The sequence below is a fragment of the Macaca thibetana genome, chromosome 16, assembly GCF_024542745.1.
Source record: "Macaca thibetana thibetana isolate TM-01 chromosome 16, ASM2454274v1, whole genome shotgun sequence".
Taxonomy (NCBI): Eukaryota; Metazoa; Chordata; class Mammalia; order Primates; family Cercopithecidae; genus Macaca; species Macaca thibetana.
This window is the reverse complement of record NC_065593.1, coordinates 57,924,901-57,938,105: the sequence shown is the minus strand read 5'-3', so window position 1 is coordinate 57,938,105 and position 13,205 is coordinate 57,924,901. Positions and strand designations below refer to the sequence as shown.

The 13,205-nt window shown below is 56.8% G+C and overlaps 4 protein-coding genes across 14 annotated transcripts in view; 1 reads left to right on the top strand and 3 right to left on the bottom strand.

Annotated features, from left to right (window-relative positions):
• The window catches only part of LOC126939141 (anaphase-promoting complex subunit 11), a 94,659-nt gene that overhangs the window by 15,145 nt on the left and 66,309 nt on the right, over positions 1-13,205 (top strand). Inside the window, exon 1 of one of the 4 annotated variants that reach the window (XM_050764111.1) lies at positions 2,823-2,832. The exons of the other annotated variants lie outside the window; for them this stretch is intronic. The gene's annotated coding sequence lies outside the window, so the exon portion shown is untranslated. Of the gene's footprint in view, positions 1-2,822; positions 2,833-13,205 lie in introns of those variants that run through there. 4 annotated transcript variants of the gene reach the window in all.
• Positions 1-13,205, bottom strand: part of MCRIP1 (MAPK regulated corepressor interacting protein 1) — a 69,547-nt gene that overhangs the window by 3,875 nt on the left and 52,467 nt on the right. For 3 of the 6 annotated variants that reach the window (XM_050764080.1, XM_050764081.1, XM_050764078.1), the window contains exon 2: positions 7,372-7,402. Coding sequence is in view for 1 of the 6 variants with exons in the window: in XM_050764076.1 (XP_050620033.1) it covers positions 43-178; positions 7,372-7,402 (167 nt within the window). In the remaining 5 variants the exon portion in view is untranslated. Of the gene's footprint in view, positions 1-28; positions 179-7,371; positions 7,423-13,205 lie in introns of those variants that run through there. The other 3 variants (XM_050764076.1, XM_050764082.1, XM_050764079.1) reach the window with 3 other exon arrangements.
• The window catches only part of OXLD1 (oxidoreductase like domain containing 1), a 157,610-nt gene that overhangs the window by 110,663 nt on the left and 33,742 nt on the right, over positions 1-13,205 (bottom strand). The window contains exon 1 of one of the 3 annotated variants that reach the window (XM_050764092.1): positions 12,787-12,790. The exons of the other annotated variants lie outside the window; for them this stretch is intronic. The gene's annotated coding sequence lies outside the window, so the exon portion shown is untranslated. Of the gene's footprint in view, positions 1-12,786; positions 12,791-13,205 lie in introns of those variants that run through there. 3 annotated transcript variants of the gene reach the window in all.
• On the bottom strand, positions 7,627-9,219 carry PPP1R27 (protein phosphatase 1 regulatory subunit 27). The gene is made up of 3 exons (XM_050764098.1): positions 8,912-9,219; positions 8,652-8,802; positions 7,627-7,986 (listed from the first exon to the last, which is right to left on the bottom strand). Exons 1-3 carry the CDS (start codon positions 9,099-9,101, stop codon positions 7,863-7,865), a joined length of 465 nt encoding a protein of 154 aa, XP_050620055.1. The 5' UTR covers positions 9,102-9,219; the 3' UTR covers positions 7,627-7,862.

The window sequence follows — 13,205 nt, the reverse complement described above, 5'->3', positions numbered from 1 at the left end:
TATCTGCCCACACACATGCTGCACACACCCATCTGAACACACCTGGTGTGGCAGCATGCACTTGTAGTCCCAGCGACTCAGAGGCTGGGGTGGGAGGACTGCTTGAGCCCAGGAGGTCAAGGCTGCAGTGAGCCAAGATCGTGGCACTGCACTCCAGTCCAGGCAACAGAGCAAGACCCTGTGTCAAAAAAAAAAAAAGGCCAGGCATGGTGGCTCACGCTTGTAATTGCAACACTTTGGGAGGTTGAGGCAGGTGGATCACCTGAGGTCAGGAGTTTGAGAGCAGCCTGGTGAACATGGTGAAATCCTATCTCTACTAAAAATACAAAAATTAGCTGGCTGTGGCAGGCACCACTACTCGGGAGGCTGAGACAGGAGAATTGTTTGAACCCGGGAAATGGAGGTTGCAGTGAGCTGAGATCGCACCAATGCACTCCAGCCTGGGTGACAGAGCAAGACTCCGACTCGGAAAAAAAAAAAAAAAAAAAAAAAAAAGGCCGGGCCTGGTGGCTCACACCTGTAATTCCAGCACTTTGGAAGGCTGAGGAGGGTGGATCACAACGTCAGGAATTCAAGACCAGCCTGGCCAACATGGTGAAACCCAGTCTCTACTAAAAATACAAAAATTAGCCAGACATGGTGGTGGGTGCCTGGGGTCCCAGCTACTCAGGAGGCTGAGGCAGGAGAAGTACTCGAACCCGGGAGGTGGAGGTTGCAGTGAGCCGAGATCACACCACTGCACTCCAGCTTAGGTGACAGGGTAAAAGTCCGTCTCAAAAAACAAAAAACAAAAAACAAAAAAGGCCAGGCACAGTTGGCGGCCTATTAAAATCGGCCTGTAATCCCAACACTTTGGGAGGCTGAAGAGGGCAGATCACTTGAGCCCAAGAGTTCAAGACCAGCCTGGGCAACATGGCAAAATCCCATTTCTTTTTTTTTTTTTTTTTTTTTTGAGACGGAGTCTCGCTCTGCCGCCCAGGCTGGAGTGCAGTGGCCGGATCTCAGCTCACTGCAAGCTCCGTCTCCCGGGTTCACGCCATTCTCCTGCCTCAGCCTCCCGAGTAGCTGGGACTACAGGCACCTGCCACCTCGCCCGGCTAGTTTTTTGTATTTTTTAGTAGAGACAGGGTTTCACCGTGTTAGCCAGGATGGTCTCGATCTCCTGACCTCGTGATCCACCCATCTCAGCCTCCCAAAGTGCTGGGATTACAGGCTTGAGCCACCGCGCCTGGCCGCAAAATCCCATTTCTACAAAAACATAAAAACTTCGCCAGGAGTGATGGCTGAGGTGGTAGGATTGCCTGAGACTGCGAGGTGGAGGCTGTGGTGAGCCATGATCATACCACTGCACTCCAGCCTGGGTGACAGAACGAGACTCTGTCTCTAAATAAATAAATTTAAAACCCCATAAACATATACACCTATTGTGCACCGATACCTTTTTTTTTTTTTTTTTTTTTGAGACGGAGTCTCGCTCTGTTGCCCAGGCTGGAGTGCAATGGTGAGATCTCGGCTCACTGCAAGCGCCACCTCCTGGGTTCACGCCATTCTCCTGACTCAGCCTCCTGAGTCGCTGGGACTACAGGCGCCCGCCACCGCGCCTGGCTAATTTTTTGTATTTTTAGTAGAGATGGGGTTTCACCGTGTTAGCCAAGATGGTCTTGATCTCCTGACCTCGTGATCCGCCCGCCTTGACCTCCCAAAGTGCTGGGATTACAGGCTTGAGCCACCGCGCCTGGCCACACCCATACATTTTTTAGGTCAATGAGGAGTCCCGTTTGCCTCCTCTTGTTAGTAGAAGAAATTTACCCACACCCTCAACACCACAGGCTGTGTCCTCTAAGTCTTCCCAGACACGAGGAGCCCTTCCCACCTCTTCCTACTTCTTCCTACTTCCTCCAGCTCAGCGATCCCCAGGGCCTGCCCGCTGCCCCCTTCCCCCCTCAACCCTGCACATATAGCCCCAGGCTTTCCAGCTCAGTGACCCCCCAGACCTCATGCTGGCCCCACCCCTGCACACATAGCCCCAGGCTTTCCAGCTCAGCGACCACCCCCAGGCCTCATGCTGGCTCCATTCCTGCACACATAGCCCCTGGCTTTCCTGGATGTGCCAGCAGTTCCCAAGAGGCCAGGGACCTGTTGTCCCCCTGGAAGCAAAAGAAACGGTTCTGCCGTTCACTCAGCCTCACTGCCTCCTGGGGCTCTGCCCAATTCTTCTGGGTCAATTTCTTCTGGGTCAGAATTGCCCAATTCTGACCCCGAAGAAATTTTCCATTAAAAATCAAGTATCTGTGCACACTCTATGACCCAGCCATTCTGCTCCTAGGTACACACAGCCAAGACGCACACAAGGACAGCTGGAGAATCTCCACTTGTAATTACCAAGGGAAGAGCCACCGCCGAAGGGTATCAGTGCACACCTGGCCTATTCCCATAAGGGAATCAGCATCCGGAGGGGGCACCACAGCCCCTGCAGCAGACCGACACCAAGCACAAGAGGCAGGACCTGAGGGGCCACAGACAGGCCCTGAGACACACAGCACGGGAGGAAGCTGCAGAGGGCCAAGGCACAGACAGAACCGGAGCCAGGGCCAGGACGGTGTCTGTGAGGGCAGGAAGGAGCCCTCCACGGAGACAGCTGGAGGTCAAGCGAGCTCTGACCCGAGAGGTCACCATGGAGCCACAATGAGAAGGCCTCCAACAACCTTAGCGGGGCGGCCAAGCACAGTGAGGCACACAGCTGAGGGGGGAGGGCAGGAAGTGTGGCTGGCAGGCAGCTCAGCCCTAGCTTAGGCCCAGTGGGCAGAGGCTGGTGTCTGGCTAAGCAGGGGGAACCCTGAGGCACAACATGCATGCATCCCTGAGATGGTGGATGTGGAGGGACCCAGGACCACAGTGGGTGAGAGTGAGCAGGGGACAATGGTACAGGCCCAGAGAAGCGCCGGGGACAGCCTGAAAAGACTTAGCACACGGCAGATGGCCACCTGAGGTGGCGGCCCCTGAGCCAGCAGGACACTGACCTGTTGCTCAGCTGCCCAGGTAAAGGGGAGTGGTGGCCTGACCGAGGTTGACCATAGGTGAAGGGTGGGAGGGAGGGGGCTCCATTCAACCCAGAGAGACAGCCCCACTTCAGAGGTCTCGAGACCCTACCCAGCCCAGCTCCCCAGCCTTCATCCCACCTGGGCCACCACCAGGGTGAGAGCAGCGAGGGAGGGTCAGGCAATGCCTCAGTCCCGTTCTCCTTCCCTCTTTCAGTCAGAATGAAGACCGAGCGTGCCGATGTCCCGGCCACAGCCCTGTACTCCTCGGTCGCTACACCACGCCCCACTGCCTCTGAGAGTTTTCCTTCATAGTTTTCATATTTTAATATCTTTGAAACTGGGTTGTACCTGATGATTGCTAACACGTCTGAGTTTAACCAATGGTGGTTTTTCTTTCTCAGTGTACTGTGAAATATAGCGCAGCTCATAATATAGCGCATGAAATATAGCGTAGCTGGGGTCTCACATGGGAGGACCCTTGATGACACTCTCCTGGCCCAGGACCACCCTTCCAGAGCCCCTCAAGCTACACAGTATTTAGGTACTTTCTCCCCTTCCCCTCAAAGTCTTCCACACCCCATGCCACTCCACCCCACCCCACCCAGGGCTAGAAAAACCTCTGGTTCCAGACCCCCAGTGTCAGCACGGGTAGACACAGATGTCTACATGATCTTCCTGACACCCTTTCCCCAAGTCACTTACCACTAGGGTGTCACCCAGGCCCTCTGCTGCCATCAAGCCCACTGTCCAGCCCCAACGTGTTTCATCAGGTGTCACCTGCTGCTCCACTCCTGCCCCAACAGCCTTTGCCACAGGACCACCTGCCACCAGCCACCCAGAGTGCAGGTGACCTGCAGGTCTGTGCATTCTGCAGGGCCTGACCGCCTACTTCTGTGGCTGTTCAGCCTACAGGGCCTGGCCTACTGGGCTGCAGGTATTACCCTACTCTGGGGCCCCAGGAAAGCTCCTCTGAGCCTCGGCATCCTCATTCAAAGTGATGCAGCCCACAGGGATGCTCGCCTGCTCCAATAGGGACAGAAGCACAGCCATGGGAAGCGAGCAGCTCAGTGAGGTCTCTGTGGCTCCTTATCCAATACAATGATGGACAGGACAAGCATGTGCCACATCGTTCAACTGGATGCTGTTAAGAACAAAAGGGGCCAGGCGCAGTGGCTCATGCCTGTAATCCCAGCACTTTGGGAGGCCGAGGCAGGCAGATCACGAGGTCAGGAGATCGAGACCATCCTGGCTAACACAATGAAACCCCGTCTCTACTAAAAATACAAAAAATTAGCCAGGCATGGTGGTGGACGCCTGTAGTCCCAGCTACTCAGGAGGCTGAGGCAGGAGAATGGCGTGAACCCAGAAGGTGGAGCTTGCAGTGAGCCGAGATCGTGCCACTGCACTCCAGCCTGGGCGTCAGACTCCGGTGGCTCACACCTGTAATCCCAGCACTTTGGGAGGCTGAGGCGGGCGGATGACCTGAGCTCAGGAGTTCGAGACCAGCCTGGCCAACATGGAGAAACCCTATGTCAACTAAAAATACAAAAATTAGCCAGGCGTGGTGGCAGCTGCCTGTAATCCCACCTACTCGGGAGGCTGAGGCAGGAGAATCGCTTGAACTCTGGAGGCAGAGGTTGCAGTGACCCGAGATCGCGCCATTGCACTCCAGCCTGGGCTAAAAGAGTGAGACTTCGTCTCAAAAAAAAAAAGAAAAAGAAAAAGAAAAAAGAAAGGGGCTAGGTGTGGTGGTAATCCTAGCACTTTGGGAGGCCAGGAGTTCAAGACCGGCCTGGGAAACATAGAAAGAGCGCCATCTCTACCAGGTGTGGTGACTCACGCCTGCAATCCCAGCACTCTGGGAGGCTGAAGTGGGTAGATTACCGGAGGTTAGGCGTTTGAGACCAGCCTGGCCAACATGGTGAAACCCCATCGCTACTAAAAAAAAAAAAAAAAAAAAAAAAAAAAAAAAAAAAAAATTAGGCAGGGTGCAGTGGCTCAGCTTGTAATTCCAGCACTTTGGGGGGCCGAGGTGGGCGGATCACCTGAGGTCAGGAGTTCGAGACCAGCCTGGCCAAAATACAGCGAAACCCCATCTCTACTAAATAATACAAAAATTAGCTGGGCGTGGTAGCACATGCCTGTAGTCCCAGCTATTTGGGAAGCTGAGGCAGGAGAATCACTTGAATCCAGGAAGCGGAGGTTACAGTGAGCCGAGATCACGCCACTGCACTCCAGTCTGGGCAACAGAGCGAGACTGTATCTCAGAAAAAGAAAAAAAAGTTAGCCAGGCATGGTGGTATGCACCTGTAATCCCAGCTTCTAAGGAGTCTGAGGCAGGTGAATCACTTTAAACCCGGGAGGCGGAGGTTGCAGTGAGGGGAGATCATGCCACTGCACTCCAGTTTGGAAGACAGAGACAGAGCAAGACTCCATCTCAAAAAAAAAAAAAAAAAAAAAAAAAGTGCCCCATCTCTGCTCTCTGCCCTCAAAAAAAAAAAAAAAAAAAAAGAATGAAAGGGATGCTGTTGATTATTAAGCATGAAACAACTCTTCTGGGAAAACTGGAATGTAGAATCAGCCCACTCCTAGGGAGGTGGAGGCACAGAAAAGCACTGGGGACGGAAAGAAGAGACTGCCACCAGCCACACAAACACCTGTCAGGGACTAAGGGCAGGGCAGCCACCACACTGGGTCCTCCTTACACACACTGCCCATGTCCCCACAGCTGGGCCAGAAAGACACCCTGAGAACTCCCAGTTCGGCGCTGAAGGAGCCTGCCACCAAGTAGCGGTGCCCCTGCCAGGGCCTCCAGGGCTACAGCAGTTGGGGCTCGGCCCGAATGCTGCAGCTGGCCTCAGCCTCCCCAAAGCCTGCCTCCACTCTGCCTGCACCTCACAGCAGGTTTCTGGACTCCCTGAAAGCCCCATTCCCCACTGATACCCGTGTGGCTTTGCTCAGAGACTGGCCCTCGCTCCAGATACGGAGGGGAGTCTTATTGGGTAGAACTATATAGAACCTTCCTCCTCCAGGGGACCCAAGGGCTTCAGAGACTTCCTGGTGGGGAGGGGACAGAACCCCAGTCTCTGGCCTCTCAGTCTCAAATTCTTTCCCCCACACACAGCCACATGCCTAAGAACAGGACATGAGGTAACACTCCAGCAACGTGACAATATTGTGAGGTTCCAGAGTTAGAATCAGTGACGCCATCGCTATTCGGTGCTCCTCTGGAGTTTCTGAGATTCAAAGTTTCTAAGACTCCACTTTATCTTCGTGTTCTGTGTCTTTTTCAGCCAATCAGGCTAGAACATGATCTACTACCCAAGCAGGCGCACAAGGATACCGCTGTCACAGCTGATACACTGGCATCTCGTGGTTCCTTGAAGACCCCCGGAGAAAGCCTCTAAGTGTTGCCCCACCTCCTCACCCTCTCCCCTGGGTGGTGGCAGCAACAGACTAAGCATGTGCGCCCTCCTCCCCATCCTGATCCCACTCAAACCACAACCTCCCCTGACTCGCCCCAGATCCAGCCCCGTCTTTTAGGAAGAGTTGGCTCTTCTTCACGTCCCACCTCCCACCCTCTCTACATCTTCTCGCCACATCCCACCCAAAGTCCACTCACTGGTCCCCGTTTACATCTCAAGGCCTTTGGTCAAGCAGTGTTCTCTGCCCATAACTATCCTACTCAGCCTTGGGGGTCCAGCTCAAAGACCACCTTTCTGCGACGGCTACCCTGGGGCACGACGGAGAGAAGCACAGCCCGTGCCCCGTGTGGCTGCCGCCCCCGCGGTCACAACCACCGCCCAGTGAGTGCCTCGAAGGCAGGCGGAGGCCCGGTTCTCCCCGTTAGGCCCAGCACCACTGCCTGGGTAGACGGGAAAGCGGGCAAGGCCGGAAAATGGACAGAAGAATGCGCACGGCCCGGCCCGCGGGGCTCCGAGAGTCGGAGGCATCCTCAGGCACGGTCCCTCCGGGAGAAAGCGGGGCTCTGTCAGCCCCAGAGCCCCGACGGTGGCAGAAGGCGGGCCGTCCGCGATCGTGCGGCCGCGCTGGGTCCCCGGCCCCTGCCCCGGCCTGGGCGGGAAAGGCGCTCAGTCCGAGTCGCGCCCTCCCCACGCGCGCTCCCAAGTGCCCCGCGGGCCGCGCCCTCCTGCAGGTGCCGGGCAAGGAACGCGGGCCCCTCCCTCGGACCCCGGCCACTCGGCCACTCCCCTGCGCCCGGCCCCGCCCGGCCCTGCAGGGCACCCGCGGCAGCCCGGCGACACCAGGGCGGGGCCCAGCCGCGCCCGCCCCGCCCCGTCCCCGCCGCCCGGCGCCGCACCCGCCTCACCTCACCCCGACCCGCCGCCACCGCCTCTTCCAGCTGGGAGGCCCCGCCGGAAATGACGCCACCGCCGGCTGCGCAGGCGCAGACGCAGCGCGCTCCCACGTGACCGCCCGGCACGCGGAGGGCGGGGGCGGCCGGGATTCCCGGGCGGCGTCGGGGCTCATGGCGGCAGCTCTGGGCCGGCCCGGCGTGGACGGTGAGCGCCGCTGGCCACCGGCAGCGGCGGGAGCCCAGTAATCAGGACACCACCACAAGCACCACCTGTGTAGACCCAGGCCCCCTCACCTGGGAGTCACGTTTATTGAAAAAGTAAAAAGTGTCACAGTAAAAAATTCACCTGGAGACAAAGCCAGGCCTAGGAGGGGTGGCAGGGTCGTGGAGGGACGGGTCCGGCCGCCCCTGGCCCACGGGTGGGGCACGTGCTGGCCCCGGGGCGACGCGCGGCTTCCCCAGGGAGGCGGCCCTGGGCGCGGGGGCGGGCGGGCAGAGCTGGCTCAGTCCATCGTGGCCCCTTTGAAGAGCTCCACCAGGTCCTTGAAGTCCGGGTCGATGAGGTCGGAGGGCAGGTCGCCATCGTCGTTGGCTGCGTCCCTGTCCGCTCCCAGGGAGATAAGGTACCTGGGGTGCAAAGTCGCCCTGGCTGAAGCGGGGAGGAGCCGGGAGAGTGCTCGCCCCCACCCAGGTCAGAGGGCCAGAGTCCTGGGGTCACCTGTGTGTCCCCCACCTTCGGGTCTCAAGGTCCGGGTAGGGTGAGGAGGAAGAAACCTGACCCTTTGGAAGCTGTGGCCAGCTTTTCAAGTTGGCTCTGTTGAGGACAAGGGCAGAAACAGGATTCCAGAAGCTTTTAGGGTTTGTAGGGTTCTTTTGTTGTTGTTGTTGCCGCTGTTTTTAGAGACAGAGTTTCGCTCTTATCACCCAGGCTGGAGTGCAGTGGCATGATCTCCACTCAGGGCAACCTCCGCCTCCCGGGTTCAAGCAATTCTCCTGCCTCAGCCTTGAGTATCTGGGATTACAGGCATGCGCCACCACGCCCGGCTAGTTTTGTATTTTTAGTAGTGAAGGGGTTTCTGCATGTTGGCCAGGCTGGTCACGAACTCCTGACCTCAGGTGATCCGCCCACCTCAGCCTCCCAAAGGGCTGGGATTACACGCCTGAGGCACCGTGCTCAGCCCATATGGTTCTTGCCTACACCACCAGGAGCACATTTTGGGGCCCACATCCTGGGGGCCCACTGAGGCCTGGAGGGGTCGAGTTCAACCCTGTGTAGACCCAGGCCCCCTCACCTGGCTATGTCGGGGTACCCGTCGCTGCAGGCAATGTGCAGGGGTGTCCAGCCCGCCTCATCTCGCTGGTGAATGTCGGCTCCGTATTTGACCAGCAGCTTCACGCATTCCAGGTTTCCAGACAGCACGGCTTCATGCAAGGCGGCCAGGCCTGGGCAGGGAGGAAGGGAGGGGTCAAGACTGAGCCTCAGGTCGGGTCCTCCTTGCTGGCTTCCACCCCACCCCACAGCCCCTGGCCAGCTCTTCCAGGGCTTGCTCACCTGAGGGATGTATCGTGGCCAGGGAGACTTTCTGAGCCCGGATGAAACGCCGCACCTGCTCCAGGTCACCCTGACGGATGTGGTCCAGGAACAGAACATCATTAGGGAAACGCACGCTGCGATCAGCCAGCATCCGTCGCCGCCGCTGCCGTGGGCTGTAGCGGGCATAGCGGGCAGTTCTGCTAGGCATCTTGGGCGCTGTGGGGCAGGCTGCCCCTGGGGATCCTACTGCGCTGGAGTTAATAATGTGTCCGGCCCCGACCAGATCAGCTTGAGGGCTCCTGTCGGACGAGCCCCGGCCTCTGACTTGCTTATATAGGGCTCAGGGGCTATATAAAGCTGCACGGTCATCCTCCCCGGCGCGAGGGGCTGAAACTGAGCTGCACCCCCGCCCCGCGCCCCAGATCATGTTTAGTGACTCATCTTTCAGCCCACCTGTCACCGTGCCCGGCCAAAGGGGTCAGATCATTCCTGCCTGTCGCTCCCTGCCACACAGCTGGACCTAGAAGGTGCCTTACTGAGGGTGGGAGGAGGCACTGGTGCAGAGCCCATGAGATAGCTAGGAATGCGAGGTCAAGGGCACAGTAGGTACCAAGGTCATTGGAAGGGCTTGCTCTCTACCTCCTGGAGAGTGAGGGGCGGCCACCCCCTCCACATCTGCAGAAGCACAAGTCCACCGTGCCATGGGGAAACAGGTCTGAGCCCCAGCGGCCACCCCGTCTACATCTCCAGAAGCACAGGTCCACTGTGCCACATGGGGTAACGGGCCTGAGCCCCTCCATCTCCCTACCTGTCAGTTTTCACCTTCTAGCGTGGCTTGCCTCACTCTCAAGTTTTCCCAAAACTACTCTGATGCCCAAGGCGGGTGGATCACAAGGTCTGGAGATCGAGACCATCCTGGCTAACATGGCGACAAAAACTACTCTGATGGTGCTGGCTTCTGCTCAGAAACCCCCCAGGCATCCTTGGCTGGGATCTCAGTGCCTCAGGCCCCTGCTCAGTCAGTCCTGCGACCCTTCCTCCACATGCCTGGCTCCCCTGCCTCACATCCCTGCAGGGGCAGGGTGTTCCCTACACACTCATGGGTTCACCCTGCACGGTGTCTCTGCATTCCAGGTTTGACACACGTACTCACACTTAAGGTGGTGTCCAGTTAGCTCTCCACGTTCAGGGACCATCACACCCTGGGTGGTGTGCTCTCTCTGCCCTGCCTCTGTGATCTTACTTTTAGAAGCACAGCCAAGGGATTTATTTATTTATTTATTTTAAGATGGAATCTCGCTTTGTCACCCAGGCTGGAGTGCAGTGGCGCAATCTCGGCTCACTGCAAGCTCCGCCTCCTGGGTTCACGCCATTCTCCTGTCTCAGCCTCCCAAGTAGCTGGGACTACAGGTGCACGCCATCACACCCAGCTAATTTTTTCGTATTTTTAGTAGAGACGGGGTTTCACCGTGTTAGCCAGGATGGTCTCGATCTGCTGACCTTGTGATTCGCCCGCCTCGGCCTCCCAAAGTGCTGGGATTACAGGTGTGAACCACCGCGCCTAGCCAAGGGAATTTTTAAAACTCATGTTCCAACAGGCTCTTCATTGCTGGCTGCCTTTACTTTTGCAACAGCCCCAGTGGAGGTCCAAAGTGGGGCTTGGACTACAGGACATGAGCAAGTGGATGGGACGGGACACAGACACAGAGTTGACCAGGGAGGTCCTTGTGGTCAGGGACAGCCATCGATTGTGCTGGGAACACTGCAGCACTTGAAGCTGGCTGGATGAGTCTGCTGGGGCTATCTTGACAGACCACAGACTGAGTGGCTTAAAAAAACAGATGATCGGCCGGGCGCGGTGGCTCAAGCCTGTAATCCCAGCACTTTGGGAGGCCGAGACGGGCGGATCACGAGGTCAGGAGATCGAGACCATCCTGGCTAACACGGTGAAACCCCCGTCTCTACTAAAAAATACAAAAAAAAAAAAAACTAGCTGGGCATGGTGGTGGGCGCCTGTAGTCCCAGCTACTCAGGAGGCTGAGGCAGGAGAATGGCGTAAACCCGGGAGGCGGAGCTTGCAGTGAGCTGAGATCCGGCCACTGCACTCCAGTCCGGGCGACAGAGCAAGACTCCGTCTCAAAAAAAAAACCAAAAAACAGATGATCAGCCAGGTGCAGTGGCTCACCCCTGTAATCCCAAAACTTTGGGAGGCCGAGGTAGGTGAATCACCTGAGGTCAGGTGTTCGAGATCAGCCTGACCAACCTGGTGAAACCCCGTCTCTACTAAATATACAAAAAATTAGCCGGGCGTGGTGGTGGGCACCTGCAGTCCCAGCTACTACTCCGGAGGCTGAGGCAGGAGAATGGTGTGAACCCGGGAGGCGGAGCTTGTAGTGAGCTGAGATCGTGCCACAGCACTCCAGCCTAGGCAACAGAGCAAGACTCCGTCTCAAAAAACAACAACAACAACAACAAAAAAAACAAACTCTGGTCCCTCCCAGAGTTCTGGAAGCTGAAGTCTGGGATCCGGGTTTCAACAGGGCAGGTTCTTCCTGAGGCTCTGAGGAGCATCTGTCTCAGGCCTCTCCCCAGTTTCCAGTGCTGCCGGCAATGCTGGTGTCCTTGGCTCTGGCAGAATCACCACGATCTCGGCCTTCATCTCCACGGTGTTCTCCCAGCCTTTGTCACTGTTCACGTCTCCCCCTTGTATAAGGATACCAGTCATAGTTGGGTATTGCCTCATCTTAACCAGTGACTTCTGCAAGCACCCTGTTTCCAAACAACTGTCACATTCTGAGGTCTTGAGGGCTAGGACTTCAACGTTAATTAAGGAGACACATGCGTCAACCCGAAATGCTGGTAAAACCTTGCAGGTGGTCACTAACGGCCTGAATAAGGACAGAACCAAGACTGGCCAGCAGCTCTTTGCAGGGGCAGAGGAGCTGGGCCACCAACAGCCTTGCATCATTAAGCTGATCTGCATCCAACGAAATCAAATCAGCAAACATATTAGACACCTCTAGGTGCAAAGCCTTGGCCAAATTCTGTGGGAGGGCTGGGCACAATGGCTCATGCCTGTAATCCCGGCACTTTGGGAAGCCAAGACTGGAGGGTCAGTTGAAGCGAGGGGTTTATAAAGACCAGCCTTGGCTGGGCGCAGTGGCTCAAGCCTGTAATCCCAGCACTTTGGGAGGCCGAGGCGGGCGGATCACGAGGTCAGGAGATCGAGACCATCCTGGCTAACACAGTGAAACCCCGTCTCTACTAAAAAAATACAAAAAACTAGCTGGGCGTGGTGGCGGGCGCCTGTAGTCCCAGCTACTCGGGAGGCTGAGGCAGGAGAATGGCGTAAACCCGGGAGGTGGAGCTTACAGTGAGCTGAGATCCAGCCACTGCACTCCAGCCTGGGTGACAGAGCGAGACCTTGTCTCAAAAAAAAAAAAAAATTTAAAACTGGCCGGGCGCAGTGGCTCACGCCTTTAATCCCAGCACTTTGGAAGGACAAGGCAGACGGATCACATGAGGCCAGGAGTTCGAGACCAGTCTGAGCAACATGGAGAAACCCTGTCTGTACTAAAAATACAAAAATTAACCGGGCATGGTGGTGTGTGTCTGTAATCCCAGCTATTCAGGAAGCTGAGGCAGGAGAATCTCTTGAACCTGGGAGGCGGAGGTCGCAGTGAGCCGAGATCGCACCACTGCACTCAAGCCTGGGCGACAGAGCAAGACTCGTCTCAAAAAATAATAATAAAAAAATTTAAAAATTAAAAAAAAAATAAAAAGAAAAATGCTGCTGCAGAAGCGGCCCTGACGGAGGGTCCCTGCCTGGCAGAGGTTTCCTTGACCTGCGTTGGTGCCCAGGTACACCCACTGCCCCCTCCCCTGCCCCCGGGCCCCTCGCCACGGGTACACCACCTCTCGTCACACACTGGAGTGGCCCTGGAGCCTCTAGCCAGGCCCAGGCCTGCAGACACCCGGAGCGGGGTGGGCTCCCAGCGTGGCTGCATTTCTAGGGACTCAGGGAAAGGTGCGGATGGTAGGAATTCCGGGTCACTTGGGAGGAACAAGGTCGTCTTTTCTGGTTTGTTTACGTGAAGCCTAGAGACGAAAGGTTCTACACTGGAGACAGGAGACAGCCTCCTCTGATGTGAAGATTGCCTTTTCTCATGTTGTGGAAAGTTCTGTCTGCCCTCCCCCCTCGGAGGATCAGATGAAAGCACGCTGGATGAAGCTGCCACCAACAGTGTGACCAGAAGGAACGCCCTTTCCAGGAGTGACCGGGCCTCGGGCTAGAGACACGGTGGGGGCAGGC

Excerpts from the sequence above, each read along its gene's own strand:
- PPP1R27 (XM_050764098.1), bottom strand. The coding sequence starts at position 9,101 with ATGCCTAGCAGAACTGCCCGCTATGCCCGCTACAGCCCACGGCAGCGG. Across the intron at positions 8,803-8,911 it reads GGCCACGATACATCCCTCAG|GCCTGGCCGCCTTGCATGAA; the intron begins GTGAGCAAGCCC and ends CTCCCTGCCCAG. Across the intron at positions 7,987-8,651 it reads GGGTACCCCGACATAGCCAG|GTACCTTATCTCCCTGGGAG; the intron begins GTGAGGGGGCCT and ends TTTGCACCCCAG.